Source organism: Lipomyces doorenjongii (genome assembly GCF_038497915.1).
Source record: "Lipomyces doorenjongii strain NRRL Y-27504 unplaced genomic scaffold V1508scaffold_2, whole genome shotgun sequence".
NCBI lineage: Eukaryota > Fungi > Ascomycota > Lipomycetes > Lipomycetales > Lipomycetaceae > Lipomyces > Lipomyces doorenjongii.
In genome coordinates, this window is record NW_027118069.1 from 483,729 (window position 1) to 500,874 (window position 17,146).

At 48.1% G+C, this 17,146-nt stretch overlaps 6 protein-coding genes across 6 annotated transcripts; 1 reads left to right on the top strand and 5 right to left on the bottom strand.

Moving 5' to 3' along the window:
- Positions 1-731: 731 nt before the first annotated feature.
- On the top strand, positions 732-2,588 carry V1508DRAFT_408857 (Indoleamine 2,3-dioxygenase). The gene has a single exon (XM_066939067.1). The coding sequence runs from the start codon at positions 922-924 to the stop codon at positions 2,407-2,409; it is 1,488 nt and encodes a 495-aa protein (XP_066798852.1). The 5' UTR covers positions 732-921; the 3' UTR covers positions 2,410-2,588.
- Positions 2,510-4,152, bottom strand: V1508DRAFT_408859 (uncharacterized protein). Its single transcript, XM_066939068.1, has 2 exons — positions 3,884-4,152; positions 2,510-3,808 (listed from the first exon to the last, which is right to left on the bottom strand). The coding sequence occupies exons 1-2, from the start codon at positions 3,938-3,940 to the stop codon at positions 2,630-2,632; spliced, it is 1,236 nt and encodes a 411-aa protein (XP_066798853.1). The 5' UTR covers positions 3,941-4,152; the 3' UTR covers positions 2,510-2,629.
- Positions 4,153-5,730: 1,578 nt separating this feature from the next.
- On the bottom strand, positions 5,731-7,665 carry V1508DRAFT_408861 (uncharacterized protein). The gene has a single exon (XM_066939069.1). The coding sequence runs from the start codon at positions 7,377-7,379 to the stop codon at positions 6,045-6,047; it is 1,335 nt and encodes a 444-aa protein (XP_066798854.1). The 5' UTR covers positions 7,380-7,665; the 3' UTR covers positions 5,731-6,044.
- Positions 7,666-10,520: 2,855 nt separating this feature from the next.
- On the bottom strand, positions 10,521-12,207 carry V1508DRAFT_394671 (uncharacterized protein; the record flags this gene model as incomplete). The annotated part of the gene is made up of 3 exons (XM_066938013.1): positions 10,521-11,845; positions 11,916-12,082; positions 12,176-12,207. 3 exons carry the CDS (start codon positions 12,205-12,207, stop codon positions 10,521-10,523), a joined length of 1,524 nt encoding a protein of 507 aa, XP_066798855.1.
- Positions 12,208-12,938: 731 nt separating this feature from the next.
- V1508DRAFT_408869 (uncharacterized protein) lies at positions 12,939-14,698 on the bottom strand. Its single transcript, XM_066939070.1, has 2 exons — positions 14,585-14,698; positions 12,939-14,534 (listed from the first exon to the last, which is right to left on the bottom strand). Exon 2 carries the CDS (start codon positions 14,528-14,530, stop codon positions 13,199-13,201), a length of 1,332 nt encoding a protein of 443 aa, XP_066798856.1. The 5' UTR covers positions 14,531-14,534; positions 14,585-14,698; the 3' UTR covers positions 12,939-13,198.
- A 115-nt stretch (positions 14,699-14,813) lies between these two features.
- Positions 14,814-16,986, bottom strand: V1508DRAFT_408870 (uncharacterized protein). Its single transcript, XM_066939071.1, has 2 exons — positions 16,676-16,986; positions 14,814-16,623 (listed from the first exon to the last, which is right to left on the bottom strand). The coding sequence occupies exons 1-2, from the start codon at positions 16,844-16,846 to the stop codon at positions 15,043-15,045; spliced, it is 1,752 nt and encodes a 583-aa protein (XP_066798857.1). The 5' UTR covers positions 16,847-16,986; the 3' UTR covers positions 14,814-15,042.
- Between the last annotated feature and the right edge of the window lie 160 nt (positions 16,987-17,146).

Below are 17,146 nucleotides of genomic sequence, written 5' to 3' on the forward strand. Positions count from 1 at the left end.
TCCGATATAAGAGGTATTGTGCATTAATCAGCGGCATTTGCGGAAAATGGCCCAGTATGGTTAAAACGGTCATCGCGGGGTTTGCATAAAGCCGGTCCTCGAGCTTCGTCGGGTGTCGCGTGTCGCGTGTCGTGTTGGTGAGTAAGCCACAGATGGGAAATTTTTAATAACCGTTAGCATCTGACAAATTGCTGGACCAAATGTTTCCGACGATTGTCACGTGAAATAATGGCACTTTTGGTGGACGCGGATAGGGACGAGGTGGCTTCCGTCCCGCCGACGTCTCGAGAACCGGGTCAAGGCGATCGATCTTCGATGAACGAACTGCGAACTCGCTTGGGCGACCGTTTTTTAGCGCTGCGGCGAGAGCATTGTAATAGCGTCGTACAAGTGCGGCGCGGTGTCGCTCCGTAGTTAGGTTCATCCGCAACTAGCTGCTGCTGCTCACTTCTTCGGCTCTGTCGACATGGTCTCCACTTGTTGCACCTTGAGCAGCTAGTTAGCTGGTCAGCGTTTGCATAGTGCCGGCTCACAAGTAATATTTACTCTAATTGCGCTGCTGTCGTTACATATATACCCGAATTGACATTACTTAGGGCACGCCGCATACCGTTCTTCTTCCGCGCGACACGCCACAATAGCCGAGCCACTGGAGAGCCAATAGCCACTGTTCGCCGACGCCGCTGGCCCGTGAGCTCTTTCCTCATATAATTATTCATCTTCCCCAGCGTCGTCCCCACTTAAAACTATTTTCTCTCATTTGAAACATTCCTCACTTTGCTGCTACTGGGTCGAAACCTCTACTCGCTGCGCTACGGACTTTGCCGGCAGTCCTTATACCCACGCGCCTAGTTCAACTGTCGTATTCATTTTTCGGTTGCCACTTCGCAGCAGTCGGTCACTCACATCTCACTCCACACAATGCTGCCAACAATACCGGATCCAGCAGACTACGATATCTCGCTCGATACGGGGTTTGTCCCCGAGGCGTTGCCACTGGCGCGCCTACCTGATCCCTACTATGATGCCTGGGAAGCCGCTGCAGCGAACTTGCAGTTCCTTGTCATGACCCGACAAATTCGCTCCGTCATCGACTCGCCATCATTCCCTGTGCTCTCCATCTCGCGACTGCGATCAGTCGCCGAGCGTCGACGCGCCTACTCTATCCTCGGCTTCATGGCGCACTCATATATCTGGGCTGGTCCTTCCGCCAGCGAAGCGTTACCGGCAGCGGTCGCGCGACCACTCATAGAGCTGGGCGAGATACTCGAAGTCCCGCCTTTGGCTACATATGCCGGTCTATGTCTCTGGAACCACCGACCGCTCTTTGCTGATCAAGCTGATCCAAAATTCCTCGACCTATCGAATCTCGCTACGCTGCACACTTTCACCGGCTCGATCGACGAGTCCTGGTTTTACCTCGTATCGACTGCGATCGAGATCCGAGGCGCGGCATGTCTGCAGTATCTTCTCGACGCCACGCACGCCTGCCGCGCTGATGCTTCGCATGACGTTGTCGTCGCGCTACAACTCCTCGCCGAGTCTATCGACAGCCTGATCCCGATCCTCTCGCGCCTCCCTGAACAGTGCGACCCCCATACATTCTACTATCGCATCCGCCCGTTCCTCGCTGGCTCGCAGAACATGGCAGATGCAGGACTCCCGCGTGGCGTCAAGTACGGAAGCGAAGGTGGGTATCGTCAATACGCCGGGGGCTCCAACGCGCAAAGCAGTCTAATCCAGGCACTCGACGTCGGCCTCGGCGTGCACCACCGCCCGACATTGTCTAGCTCACCACCATCCTCGCGAACAGGGTCACCGTCTTCGTCGGCTGGGCCAACGAATAACTTTATTTACGAAATGCGTAAATACATGCCTGGTCCCCACCGCCGTTTCTTAGAGCAATTGGATCTGTGCGCGAATGTCAGGGAATATGTTCGTGAACACAAATCCTCAAACTCAGCACTCACACTCGCATACGACGCGTGTCTCGCCATGCTCCGCTCGTTTAGAGACAAACACATCCAAATAGTCTCGCGGTACATCATCTTGCAGGCCAAGAAACCCACATCTACCGCACCCGCACCAGTACATACACCAGAGTCGCCAGGCTTATATACTACGAAAAGGGACGGTCTGGCGACCGTCGCGGTCCATGACAAGAAGAATGCTCGCGGAACGGGCGGTACTGCGCTGTTGCCGTTTTTGAAACAAGCTCGTGACGAGACTGGTGAGCCTGCGGCTGGATCGTGGGCCGCGAGATTACTCCGTGACGACGCGTTCGTTGCAAAGCGGAAGATGCGGGATGCTATGGGACTTGGTGAGCAGCACCAGGACCAAGATAAAGTTGTTGGATTAGCCGGCAAGTGGAATGTTGATGATGATTATGGTGGAATTTGCCATTGGTAGGATATGTTTATAATGTTTGTATGGTAGGTAACACATTAAAGGGCGCTGGTCTTTACAATCATGGTTTTTAAAGAGGGGCATTCATTTCATGGGTATGGTATTTTGCTCGTAAATATTTAATGTCATTTTGAAAGGGAATAGGAGAGAATAAATCCAGGGAACGTATGTGCATTCATGAGTAATCGTAGATTCGTTCCAATGATGTAAAAAAGACTGTCACTCATACCTCGAAAACAGGACCGGTATCAGCGGCTGATCCGCCAGCTTTAGTCAAGTCAAGCTGAAATCCTTTCCATTTCTCCATCTCATTCTTCAGCCAATGCAGTCTCTTTGCAATAGCGTCCTCCTTAGCCTCCTTCTCCCTCTGCTTCGCCGCTGCTAACCGTGCCATTTCAAGGCTACGTTGATACGACGCCTCATCATCCTCCTCTTCGTCTTCCGCCAACGCGCCGTCGTCAGCATATAGATCCACATCTGCATACGAAGCCGAGCTGCCGGCACGCATCCGCCCACTCTTGCTGCTACTAACTCTTCTCATCATCGCCGGCGCACCACCATCAATGACCGCGCTCGCACCTCCGGTAACACCTTTTACAACAGCAGCAGAAAATCCCTGCGCTGTTCGAAACAATGAGGTCGTACCTGCTGATATCCGAGCGTTAATATTCGCTGCCCGTTCCCGCGCCGCGAGTGCTTGTTTCTCATCTATTGCATGCTCGTCCCCGTTGTCTGGCATCTGCCGCCGCTTCTCTTCAGCGCTGAACCGCATTTTCAGCCGCTCGAGTTCCACAACGACGGCATTGTGCGAAGTAACGAGTTTCTCATGCGTGCGTGCTAGAGCGGCATAATCCCGCTCAAGTAAATACCGCTCCTGTGCTTCCCGGGAGAACTTCTCTTCCAGCGTCCTGTAATACTCGTCCCTCTTCGACGGCGACATGGGCGGCTGCTGCAAGGCTGGTGCTCCTGTGGTAGGCGACAGCACCGGCGTTTTTGGCATCTGCGCCTGCAAACTGGATATCGTCGTCGCGTCCAGCTGTATCTTTGCATTCGCGGTCACCAACGAATCTTTCAACGCCGCGTTCTCGAGTTCAAGTGCATCGACCCTGCCACGCAACTCTGCTATAACAGCCACATAGTCATCATGACCCTTCAAATCCTCATCCACACTTTGATCTTCCTCATGCAGGACACCAGCGGCATCGTCCACTTCCTCGACTACGGCAACAGGCTCCTCTGGCGGCGGCGGCGTCTCCGTGCCCGCGGCAACAGCCGCAGGACTGTCCGTCTGTTCAGGCGTTTCTGAGCTGGTCGTCGTCGCCCTTTCACTGTCGTTTTTGCCTTTTTTCGCGGGTCTCTTTTTAGAAGGTTTCTTGTCTTGTTGCTTTTTGAGTTCTTCAAACTATGAAGCGTGTTAGTACGCAGGCTGTCACTGGAGTAACTGCTATGGCGAATATATGCTAGGATGGAGACGTACTCGTTTTCGCGCGGCGGCGAGTTTCTCTTGACGTGCAGCTTCGTCGTCGTCTGCCATTGCGTTGCAAAATCAGAAATGAATGGCGAGTGATGAAGTGTAAATTGATATTACTTGAAGTCCTACTGATGCACCGTAGGCCGACAATTCGAGATATAGAACTCGCGTCACTGACTTCAAATATATAGGTATTCCAACCGGGTTAGAGCGAAGGATTTATCTGACTCTAGATCGATCGGTTGGCATGTACAATAATGCTACTAAGATCCAAGAAGCTTTCGCGAAGCGAATGAAGTCATGGATGCCGCAGACGTGACGCACCAAACAATTGGGCAGGGTAACTTGATTTTGTTTGAAGCCCACGCCTCCGCATTTTCTCCAAGGATTTCCCTAACCCCGAGATAGTTCACTGCGATTTTAGGGGAAACCGCTAAAGGGTTAGGTGTTTAATTATATACCTGGCAAAACCTGCGTGCGCTCAAGCTGGAGAACGACAGCTTTGATGCGAGATTAGGTGATTTCCCGTAGATATTTTCGGGCGACCAGACTCTCTAATTCACACATCTAAAGTCGTTACGTAAGCAAGTGTTCAGTGCGAAAGTCAGCGATTTTGTGAGTTTCGTGAATCTCCTGATTCTTCATGGTACGAGAAGTCACCCATTTTAATGTGTTGGTTCATCAGAAGCAAGGGTGATTAACCGCTGAAAATGCCACGTAGAGGTTTTGCTCACGATGGCTATTGCTATTGCGAGGTCGTAAATTAGTAATTATCCGTGCAAAAGGCGACTGGATCTCAGTATACGACGAAATATCGTGCGGTCATAATAACTGAATAGTATGCTATTTTATGCCATATTGCGATTATGTCGCAAGTAGTGCCAAGCTGGCGTCAAGCATCCAATCCCTATCGGCCCAAATTACAGGCGCGAGAAGTTAGGGTCAATTAGTTAACGCAAATTATTTTTCCTTTTAAATCTCAAGTTACTCATGTATGAACTATGAGCAATAAATTGCTTTTGGCCAACGGCTGTAATACATGCGAAATTTCCGATCTTGATTACTCGAATTTAGTGGGGCTCAGTGCCGTCTGCGATGGCTAAACTTGTACATCCGCTTATGTTTGGACCACAGAGTACATTAGTAAGGTTAAGTATTAGAGCTATGCTAATTTTAGAATGCCATAGTCATGCAATCTCTAGAGTGTGTGGACGAGATCGAAAACAATCGCAGCTGCGTGTCATTCATTTGGTCGCAGTTCGGTCGCACTCATCCAAACCATTATTTACAACCTTCATTTCGTTTCCATCGCGCTTTGGCAAAGCTGCCACATATAGTTAACATGTTCTGAATATGTCAGCAGCTAAACGCGCCACCGCCTCCAATCGGACGCAATCACTAAATAACGCCAAGTTCCCATATCTAGCAACCATTAAAAAAAAAGCCCGCCGATCTCTCACAACCAAACGAGTATGATCATTCTCAGATCAAAGCATACAAAACGCATAAAGGTCGATATTAATATATTATCGACACGCAGGCCAGCCGCCACTGCAAAAAACAAACGACTGAGCAAACAAGCCAATTTTATAATGTAACTATAGCCGCCGAGATTTCACTCACATATATCGCACGCTTGCACATTAAATTTCAAGCTGTCCGTGCGTTCTTGCAACGCGTGGCTCACGTTTCTCCGGCTGCGAACTTTAACTTCCCTCGGAACAGGCACGGGAGCACATCAACGGACACTCAAACAAAATTTGATCCAGCAATAACAGACTGGCGTTGTTCCGTGCTATTGTACGCACCCAATTAAGATCGTGCAGTAGTGGTTCTCGACGAAAAGTCGAAAGCACATTTATAGAAGTCTATTGTAAATAAAAATAATATTGGTCATCACAAAACAAGATTCGGTCATAACAGATCATCACAGATAAAATAATACACAAGAAAAAAAACCCTGTAAGCATATACAAACAAATAGCGTACACATAGCACTTTTCTCCGAAAGAGCTATACTATAACAATTTTAGGTCCCCATAAAGCAGTCAAGACCATTTACATAATAGCGCACATCATAAACAAAATATCACGTTTTCTCACAGTAACCATTAAAATACAATCCTATGCCGTAACTACCACAATAAATTCAATGATCGCATCAACCTTAATTGTACAGCACAAAGTTGGCAGTGCCGCTGGAGACGGCTACAGTGCAGCCTGACGAGCCACCAGAGAAGACACCTGCGACATAGGAGCACTCGCCGTTGACAGTAGCTCCGTCGGACGCGACAATTTTGACATTGAAGTTGAGCGAAGTGTTACAGTTCGGGTTGGGAATAAGCGAAAGGTAAGTGACACCATTGGAATAACCAGCACCGAAGTTGAGAGGAGAAAAGTTGCCCACGTCGGAGCCGGCTGTGCCCCATATACAACCATCCTCAACGGAGACGCCGGCGTTGTTGACATAGTACTGAGCAGAAGTGAGCTTGCCCTGCCACTGGTAGTAGGTGTCCTCGTCCACAACAGTGAGCGGCTCAGTCGCACCAGCATCCACCTCTGTAGGGATAACCATGTTCTCGGTACCGGGATAGTCGGTTCTGCAAATAGCAACGGACTGGCTGAGCTGAGAGATAATCTGTGCGGACTGAACGCCCCACTCGCAAAGGTAGTTAGTGTTGGTGTTGGTACGGTAGAGATAGCCGTTCTGGCAGAGAAGACCACCGCGAGATTCGCCATTCGAGGGCTGGTTAGACGGCCACTGCGTCTTAGACATACCGGGCTGGCAAGCATACGAACAAAGGTTGCCCTCGTCGCAAGAAGTGCCCTGGCCGGCGTTAGCATCTACGGACAGTTGAATACCTGACCAGCCACCGAGATTGAGCCAATCAGCCGCGATGACACCTTGACCAGATGGGAAGGACGAACATGGAACAACGCCGTCCGTGAACCCGTCATACGGACCAGAGTAGTTGTCAAGGAGGCCTGTGCTAGTAGAAGAAGATCCCGAGCTAGTGTTGGAAGGCGAGACAGAGCTGGAAGATGACGACGTCGGAACAGAAGAGGTCGAGCTCTCAATACTAGAAGAAGTCACAACCGCGAAGGTAGTCGACGAGCTGGTGGCCGCAGTGCTGGAAGTCTCCACTGGGACATCGACGGAAGAAATAGTAGTAGACTGAGCCTCCACAATTGAAGTCGAGACCACGTCGGCAATAACGGGAGCGGAAGTCGAGGTCTCGGCGGCGGGCGCAGGAGAAATTGTGTTACCCTCTGCATCCACAATGACGGTCACATAGGTGTAAACAACATCGACAGCACGCTTCTTCTTCTCGATAGTAGACCGGCGCTCCGCCTTTGCGTCACGAGCATTATGACGGTGATGAGCGTGATGACTGGAAAGACCACGACGAACAAGGTTCGAATCTGCCACGGCGGTAGCAGAAACGGAGGAGACTGCAGCAAGCAACGTAATGCCGGCGGCGGAGATCACTGAGAACTTCATTTCGAAACAATATAGATGCTACTGTCTAGCAGACGAGTTGGACGGTGCTTTCTGAAGGCAGCTGCGAAAATAGCAACCGAAAGAGACCAAATGGGACGTGCCGAAAGTAGGCAATAAACGGACGACAAAGGAACGAAACGGTGATAGCTAGCTGGCCGAAGGAGTGAAGACACAGCAATTGCACCGGATAGTCGGAACGGACGAAAGACGAAGGACTCGCAAGTCGCGAAGTTGGATGAGCGGTGGGTGGAGTGGAATGTGATGCGAGAAAAAGGAGAAAAGCAGGGGCGCGAGAGGAATGTTGCCGATTATATCTTCAAGGCTCGACGCACCACATTCGCAGCCACCGAATCTGGTCGGCAGCAAGCCGCTTTGCCAAATGAGGTCTAGGTCTGCAGTAGGCTGCAGTGGAATGCATACAGTCAAACCTTGTTAAGATTGCACTTGGTTGTGCCAACGCTAGCCGTTTATGGATTAGCGCTCTACAATATGGCTGCCGGTTGCTGTCTTTCTGCCTGATCGCCATGACCTGACTGCGATGACACGCACGGATTGACGAGGCGTCGGAGTTCTGGCAATAGACATTGCCGTTGGGGTGGTTACGTGGACGCTTTTGCGCAGGTCGAGTGTTGAAACGACCTGGCGGCCGCGAACTCGCGTGTGAACTCGCGTGGTCAGGTACAAACGTGTCGGGAGATCGGTTCCGCCACGCGGGAAAGTCATCTGCTCAGGAACCGGTCTTGGGTCAGTTCAGCCATCGTCCCAAAGGCTGGCATCCGCAGGTTCTCACTTCGCTGGTTGACGCCTAGCTCAGCAGGAGGAACCACCGTGTTTTATATTATGCTGCTGTCAGGGTCATAGAGCCAAAATACAGTTTGTTTAGGCTAGGAGCAATGTTAAAGAATGGATCTTGGCACAATTGGTGTGAAGATTGCCAGTTATTCATATCGGCCCCATGACTCGACTTTCTGTTTGCTCCCTCGTTAATTACGCCGTGATTGTTGTTGGGCTCTGAGTGTTTCGTGAATAGAGTCGTGTGAGTAGCGGGTGGCTGATGCAGCTTAATTAGATTCGCCATCAAACAAATGCTGCTTAGTCTGCTACAATTTGTCGAGGTTCCGTTAGCTCCACAGAAATGGCTTGGTGCGTACATTGTGAACGACATTATGGCTCGCTCGGTCCGCGCCTATTAGTTTGCCCGTATTTGGTAGCCTAATTAATCAATACAATCTTATTCACAACAGGATGTAAGTGGCTTTCTGATCCACTTGGCATACGTTCTGTTTGTCGATGCTCTTGCTTTACAAGCAGGCATGAGCAGGGGATAACAGTTCCAGGTCTGTATTATTCCTCGATATTCCGAGTACGCTTATGCCGTTCAGGGTTAAAGAAAATCGTTTGCGTTTTCTATCAGGTCCCGCTGCGGATATTAGCAAGCGACAATTACGTGGCAATTAGCATAATGCAATCTCAAAAGCCTGCAACGTGCGGGTTCATATACATGGCCGGCCGTAGCTGAGATTGAATACTGACCTGAAGTCATTAAATTAAGTTGCGAACTCTGACAGACACTCTGCTCGTGGCCATCCTTGGCCCGCGTGGCGTAGGTACGAAACATCCTGATTTTCTCTCGGATGGCCTCCACCTGAAGGCCCTATTTTATTCTGGTCTTTGGTATATTTGTCACAGAGTCCCAGTCAGTATAATAAATTCCTGTAGTGAGGAGACAGGCATCTACAACGAAATCGAAATCTTATGAATGGCTACGCTGTCTAGGATCGGTGCCGTTTATTTAATTAATCACTATCATAGAGTACACAGAATTCCAAGGCGTCAGCGACAAACGTTTTAAGACGATCAATGCGTCAGATTGTGCCGGTTTGCAGTTTTTAGTCCGGTCATAGTTCTCCTATGGCCACACACAATACAATAATTTCACCGGGATTTGCTTCGACCCTGTTCAATTGTTGATGTAGCTAACTAAGCAGTCCTGTACTACCAGTCCGACTACATCAAGATACTATTATGATTGAAATAGCACGCATAAATAGCTCTCTTTTATAAAAAGTGCTGCGATTCAAACCCTTGTAATATCCGGATAAGCATCCTGATCAGAATGTATAAGGTAAATCTGTTTGAATATCAATTTTGTCAGCGAACTCCCAGAGTGTACGTCGACAAATAGATTGTATGGATCAAGTTTTCGAAATTGATCATACTAGTCTTTCCTCGAAAAGTCTACTCAACTCAGGGTTTTACCTTGCCCGCAGCGACGACCGGTTTGAAACCAACGTTCGTATCCAGACCCTATTCACACTTAAAACAAACCTTGCCGATCACACATGCGTCAAATGTGAGACTTGGTCCACATGGCAGGGCTCCCGCCAAACAACCAAGCTCGCCTGGATATCCGTAGACAAATGATTCGAACTCACAAAGTTATCGTGTATCGTGACCAAGTTCTGATTATCTTTTTTTGCTACCTATCAAACAGCAGCTTGCTTCTTTTGTTGCGGACACGCTGCTGTAGCCGCGAAACATAAAAAGCAAAGTGACATACTTTCTATCGAGGCTGTCACTCATCCAAATTAATGTGTTGGATTTGGCGGATATCGGCTATAACGGGGATACATCATTGCTTACGGCTCTGCGCGACGGGATAGCGAGCAATATATTAACTTTATCTGTAGTCCTTGCTTATCATTCTAGTTGTAAAGAACGGGTCATAGACAAAATATGCCGTTACTCGAACAGATATGATACCTCTCATATGGCGTACCCTCCAAACAATCTCTAACGTCTTACTCTTGATGAGAACTGACGGGGAGCGAGTCACCTGATCCAGTTTGCACTATATGCCGTCCCGGAGGAAGCCCCGTCAATCCTGATTCGGAGATGTAGGACCGCGCGGCGTGTCGAATGAAAGTAGTCGGCAACGTGGATTATATATGGGACCGTCACAAATCCATATTCTACAACTCAAAATGTTGAAACAAGCAAACCATCCCTCAAAACAATTACAACAGCTCATCTAATAAAACAACAATCTTTGCTATAACCGGGCAGATCACATGATCAATTTGGTGCAACGCCAAACGAGCATACGCCTGCCGAAAGCACTAGATGACGCTCTAACCATAATCAATTACTATCATTTTGAGTAGGCCAACTTAAAACGTCTAAATCATCCCTTCTGTATCCTTCACTATCTGTAAATCGATTTCCGTGCTTCATACAGCCAGCACAAGTACAGTTACCACTGCAAAGACAATCTCCTCCAGGCACTGCGCACGCGGTAGTCAGATACACTGAGAACAAATTGTCCAACAATTCGCAGCCTTCACCAGTAAACTCCTCAGCACCAGCAGATGACGCCGTCGTTTGCTGTTGGGATTGTGGCATCGCTATTGTGGCGTGCTGCTGCTCCTGCTGAAGTAGCTCAACATAGCGTGAGAAATCACTATGTGACGTGTCGATGTCAATTCCGGAAGGCATGTATAAGTTCTGGCGTGAAATGTCGACTGGGACAGGCGACTTACTACTGGAGTACCCTACGGGTGAGTAGCTAACAATGCCACTTCGCGAGCTATACCTCGTCAGATCTGCAACTTGCGACGGTGTGAGCGTGGACGACTGTTGTTCTATCGCGTTGGCGCGGTATATACTTGGCTGGGCTTCTTGTTGGGATGACATTGGATTGTGCAATGCATATTCCTGTCGAGAATTAGTCTCGCATTGTGAGGTTGCGAGATAGCTTTCGAGTGAATACAGCGCCTGGTCAAGAATAATGGTCGGGCTGGAATGTGAATAGTCGGTATCAGTTTCGAGCGATTCCGTCGTACTGACAATGCTTTCGCTTCTCTGATATATAGGTCGCTGTGTAATGTCCTTCGCGCAAGAATTATCGGGTTGTATGCTTGAAATTTTTTGGTACAGAAAGTCGTCAAATGGCCTTACAATTGCGGGACTATTCACATCAGACTTCACGACGATTGACCGCAACTTGACGGGTTTCCTTAGCTTCGACTCCGATTCCGACGATATTGATGATATCGATGTGGACGATGACGACGCAGAGACGGAGGATGTTGACACTGGAATCACTTCTTCGCGGTCTTTTTGGCCACCGCAACATGATTTATCCGTTGTCGCTTGTTGTATACTATCACAGACTAGTCCAGCTTGCGACGCTGGCTGTGCTGGGACATCCTGAATGACAACCCGGCTATGATCATAAATGACTCTAGGCACTTTTTGTGGCCGCGAGCTTTCGGACACATTGCCATGATCTCCAGAATGGAATTGTACGACTTTCTTCTCATGCTGATGACCACTTCCGCAACAAGATGGTACACGCGTGAGTTCTGTCTGCGCAACAATTGATCCTGATTCATATTTGTCTTCGCTCGTGTCGAGAATTTGCCTTTTGCCGCCTTCTACTTCTCGGAATTCTGGTCCGGATGAACCTGGAACGAAATTAATGTGAATAAAACCGCTCAGTGTACAAGTCCATTCGCAATTCGAAATTAAACCCACCCTTCGGTAATATAATTGCTGCAACACCGCACTCACAAGTACCGTCCGGTAGGACAGCTAACCGATGATTGCAGTCTGACACCGGCCGTCCTCTCTTTCGGACCTGAACCAAAGGTCGTTCTTTATGTTTACATGTTGACGATCGATGACCACGAATACACCGAATGCTAAACAGAAGTCAGCAACTTGCACTTCGCCTGATAATGATTCCTCAAAGTGTTCATCAAACACTCAAAGCAGCATGCAACGATATCACTCACCACGCGTACTTTTCTCCGTCGACTAATAACATCGGAAATTACTATGTGTGCGAAATACTGGATAATTGACAGCAATTAATCTATATCGCCAAGTCGCTGGCCTTGAATTCCATCCACTCCGTAGCCGGACCTATAACGGAGTCGTTCGTCGGCTGTGCAGGTTTGTTATCTATCGTATGCTGCTAACAGTTCTTTTGCTATCGTATGCTACTGCACGACCGATATTATCCCTTGCGGTCTTGAAATGGACACACCTGTATCCAACAAGTCTACGAGCTCGTACCACTTGCCATGTGTGTCCCCAAGCCTCTTACAGTCGTCACGTCATAAACCGTTATCCTCATCACTCTCACACGCTAACTCATTCGTACATTTCCGGGAGCTATGCCCAAATTAAATTGTTATTACGGCATACGTGTACGTTGCTTGCTAGGTTATGCGAAATTAATTTGCTCATATTATATTGGGTATGGGTGTGGAATATATGGGTATGGGTATGGATTGCGCCAAGCAAAAAACCCACAAACCCCACAAAACACCCTATATTAATCGTTAAGCAGAGCATTTGGGAGTCTTTTGGCACCAAAATGAGCCTAAGATCCGCGGTGCACTTGCACTGCACCGAAGCATTGCTGCTACGGGGCTAGGACCGAATGGATTTGCGGAATTCGCAATCTCGTCACCTAGCACCACGTCCGCTGATTCTGCGAGAACTGGGTCCCCGCAGAAACATAAATTGTCTATCCATGATGACTGGTTAAGGGATGCCAATTACGAATGTTCTTATTTTGATTTCTGATATGATCCGCTACGTCGCCGAGAGACCGTAGCGGCGGCGGTTCGGTTTTAACTATCATGAGAACAACGTCTAGCAGCGTATCATTGATCATACATTCGATGTCCCCTATACATACACGCCTCGTTATCCTGGCGTTCATCCGTAGTATTATCCTGACTGAGTAGATACGGCGTCCATGTCTCCAGCCAGTCAGTATCCTTATTGTCAATGCCCTTGAGCGACCGCTAGGATTTTCGGTCCTCTTTCCATTTCCCGGTGGTCTTAACGTAGTACTCTTGGTACTCAGTCAACGTCCTCTTGGCTGCACTGTACAATCTTTCCCATTCCTCTGGATCCTGATAATGGCGTCCGTTTTCGTCAAATTCTAAATCAGACTCTAAAAACTGCTTGTTTCTTTTGTATATCCATGGTCTGCATGGTCTCGAAGTGCGCGAATATGCCTTCTGCAAGGAATCTCTGTAGAATTCGAGTCCTCCGAAAGGATCTTGCGGCTTTCTCGTGTTGCTATCAATATCGTACACATCTGAAATGCTTCGAATTTGTGACTTTGCCTTGTATTCTTCCTGCATATTCTCACTGACATAGCCGTACTCATAGATAACACACTTTACTGCTTCTCGCATCAGATTTCTGAGTTCACTGTCCGAAAACACATGACCTTGTCGAGATAAAAACACGTACAGCCCATCAATCCCTCGGATGTGGTTTTGATCTTTCTTAGTCATAAACGACTCATATTCATCTTGGACACCATAATCCTGCCCATTACGTTTAATTTCGTCATCTATAATCTCCTGATGTCGTTCATCTTCAAGCAAGAAGTTGAGATTCTCGTTATATGCCATTGGCTCAAAAGATGTGACATCGCTCCACCGCAATGTCTCCCTGGTGATATTTTGCACCTCACAAAAAGCCTCTAACAAATAGCGTCGTATTTTCTTTCTATGCTTAGATCTAAATACAGAACCAGGCTTCAGTTTGTTACTTTCCGATACCAGCGCCGCCGGTTTCGACTTGGCAAATGCACCAAGGTGGTGGTATGGAGGATAGTATGAAAGCAGTAACCCATTCTTCTTCGTCCATGAATATAAACTCTTATGAGACTGAAAAATAGATGTGTTATTTATATGATATATTCCACGCATAATGGTCGCATAAGTTTGATTCTTTTGTGAAGCAATGCTGAATTGCCGTTGTGTCTTCTCTCGATAGAAGTCGTGCGTGCCACCTAGATGGAGTAACCGGATAAAGAATTTCCTTTGGAAAGGTACGGTAAGCGCATTTGGTAACTGAATCGTGTTCTGCAGTGCTTCGGATGCAGGACTTACGTCGACTTTGTACTTCTGCGACAAATATATATCGAGCAACTCGCGATCGGATATGCCATATTCCCTGTTACTGCCAACCCATACCGGGCGATTAGCTTTAGTCGCAGGATCAGAGCCTCTCCTGTCTACGAGAGGACTGGTCAGAGATGAAGGTGCATGTCGTCTGACACTGTAGTTATTTTTCCACTGTCTAAATAACTTGCGGACTAACTTGTTGTCGCTGGGCATTCGACTAGGATTGTTAGTTCTTGACGGCAATGTGAAAATCGAGTAACAACGCACCCGGAACTATTCAGCTTAAAGCTCTATCAACCCCTCTTACTTCCGCTGTTTGATACCTACGTAAACGAAAGCTGCAGTCCTTGACGTCGTCAAACCAGATATATTACTTGGTCGTGTTAGTTTCGTTGCTGTCCATCACGTCAAAGGCAACAATAACGTAAGGGCTTGGTGTCGCAACAATCATAAGAAAGTCGATGACGTCACACCTTACTGGAGATCTTTGAACAGCCCCAAGGATTATCTTATATTAACTACCAATATATTATTATAATTATAATTTTACAGAAATTAGAAATAGAGAGATCATTTACGAAGATGCAAAATTAAATATGGCGAGCAATTAGAACCAAACCAATGATCGTAATGTTCCCACATAGAACTCCAAAACCTTGATTACTATATTATATCCATAATGAAGCATATTAATTAGCATATTAATGAGTTCATGGCAGATGGCCCTATAATACCAACGGCGTTTGCGCCCGCATAATTGTAATTGTAGTGGAGCCTTTCGTGTTGGTAGATGTCGGAGCTCCCCAATTTGCGACTGCATCGCGTACTGAAATTTTGCTGGTGACAACCGTCTCGGTCTCACGCATTATTGGCTTGGGAAGGAGATTGAAGATCGGTGGCTCACGAACAACTGTCTTCCCAGCAGCCTTCGGTTTCGAAGACGTAGGCTTCTTGCTGTCTTCGGCAGGAGCAGTCGGCAGTACACTCACAAGCGATTTGAGGTGCGTCTCCGGTTGCTCGTCTTCCTGCTTGAACGGTTTGGGCCCTATGATTGACTTCGGACTTCCAGTTGCCACGAATAACGGCTTTGGCATCGGCTTCATCGCTGGTGTTTTAGGCTCACTTCTAGATTGAGATGTCCCGGACTGTCCTCCCCACATAAATGATACAGGCCGCGGTTTACTCGCGTGCGCCATGGCAGGTATCTCATCGTCATGCACAACTGCGATACCATTCTTCTGTTCCAATTTCTCGCCCTTGTCTGTATTAACCCTAGCAAAAAGTGACTTCGGTTTTGGCGGCAAATTTGGCTTTACAACATTGCTGCGACCGCTGTAGCTTTTCGACCGAGAATGAAAGATAGGCGGTTTTCCAGCCGGTTCTGGCTTTGAAGGCAGTCCCGTAATTCTCCACGATTTTGATGAAGGGCCTGAAGCTTCCTCCTTTGACTCGAAGCTTGCCCTCAGTGTTGACAGAGGCTTTGCTGGAAGAACCGGCTTCTCTTTCTCGGCGATAGAGATTTCTGTTATAGTTGTCGGCTTAACTGCAGTGGACTTTGGTGCAGGCATCGACATGGTCGGCTTCGACACCGCAGCGGACGTGATCATTGATATCGGGAACGATGACTTCTCTTTCACAAGTGACTCTGGTTTCGGCTTTGGGTTTGGCAATGTCTGTGGAAAAGTTTGCGCTTCATTCAATGGCCTTATATCCTGGCCGTCTTTCTCTTTAGAAGCAACTGCAGAGTAAGACGAGCCTCTCAATGTCTGAAGTTTGGGCTTGTCAGGTATTGCCGGTCGCTGCTTGTAAGCCAGCTGTGGCCGCGCAGTATCGTCCGCAAAACTCGCACGCTCGTATATACTCGACTTTTGCTGGGCGAATATGAGTGATACCGGACGCGCCTTCTCTCCGGTCTTGATCGTTCCGAAAGCTGGCTTTGCAGGTGTTGGTGGCTTCGGTTTTGCATTTGAAAATTCCTCCGACGTTGTAGTCGCGACTTTATGCGTCTTATGGACTGATGTCGACAGAGATTTGAGCGCCGAATAGTGGCCGGAATCGCTGTTTGTGAATATAGCTAATCGCTCATTCATTAGTGAACTGCGTGATCTAGACGGGAAAGAATGCGATTTGGCGGACAATGGCACAATACTATTTGGTTTCTCCGGCGGGATTGGTTTGGTCCATGTCGTCTCCGGTTCGGCGAACTTAACCTTATTTACCGTTAATTGTTTCTCGGTCTTTTCGACAGGTAACGGAGCAGTAGTCGGCAGTCGGCGCTTGGGACCTTTTGCTCTTCCTTTTGTAACCTATACAGTGCATTGGCATCATTCAATCTTGGAGAGTACAATATGAACTTACGTGACTCAGCTTTCTCTCCAAGCCTTCATTAACCGCCTCCTTCTTTGCGCTCGATGCAGGCTGTGTAACCGCTTCAAGAGCACCAGCATCAACATTCCCGCCGCCAAACTTCTTGCGCATCATGGCCGCAATCGCAGCAGATGGATTTCCACCAACCGCGGCCGACGCCATGACGAAATTGTGTACTTAAATGTTACCAGCTTCCCAGTGTCGCACTAGATACACCGGCACAAGAGCAAATATTGCCAATCGTGGCGCGAGTCTTCCGTAGTAGTGTTATGGTCTGACAGTCGATGTCTATCGGCTCGCCCTATCCAACGTTATCCAACAGCCGTCCGGCGGGGCGGCCTCCCTTTTGCTGAAAAAGAACAAAGTTACATACAAAACTTTAAACATATGCGGTCAATAAACTTTAAACCCTACTGTTCGCAATTGCGCATCGCTTATACAGAGCAATGTCCTCTAATGCAC

Bases quoted from the DNA above. Each gene is read 5' to 3' on its own strand.
- V1508DRAFT_408870 (XM_066939071.1), bottom strand. From the start codon at position 16,846: ATGGCGTCGGCCGCGGTTGGTGGAAATCCATCTGCTGCGATTGCGGCC. The intron at 16,624-16,675 runs GTAAGTTCATAT...TGCACTGTATAG, and splicing joins TGGAGAGAAAGCTGAGTCAC to GTTACAAAAGGAAGAGCAAA.
- V1508DRAFT_408859 (XM_066939068.1), bottom strand. From the start codon at position 3,940: ATGGCAGACGACGACGAAGCTGCACGTCAAGAGAAACTCGCCGCCGCG. The intron at 3,809-3,883 runs GTACGTCTCCAT...CACGCTTCATAG, and splicing joins TCGCCGCCGCGCGAAAACGA to TTTGAAGAACTCAAAAAGCA.
- V1508DRAFT_408857 (XM_066939067.1), top strand. From the start codon at position 922: ATGCTGCCAACAATACCGGATCCAGCAGACTACGATATCTCGCTCGAT.
- V1508DRAFT_408869 (XM_066939070.1), bottom strand. From the start codon at position 14,530: ATGCCCAGCGACAACAAGTTAGTCCGCAAGTTATTTAGACAGTGGAAA.
- V1508DRAFT_408861 (XM_066939069.1), bottom strand. From the start codon at position 7,379: ATGAAGTTCTCAGTGATCTCCGCCGCCGGCATTACGTTGCTTGCTGCA.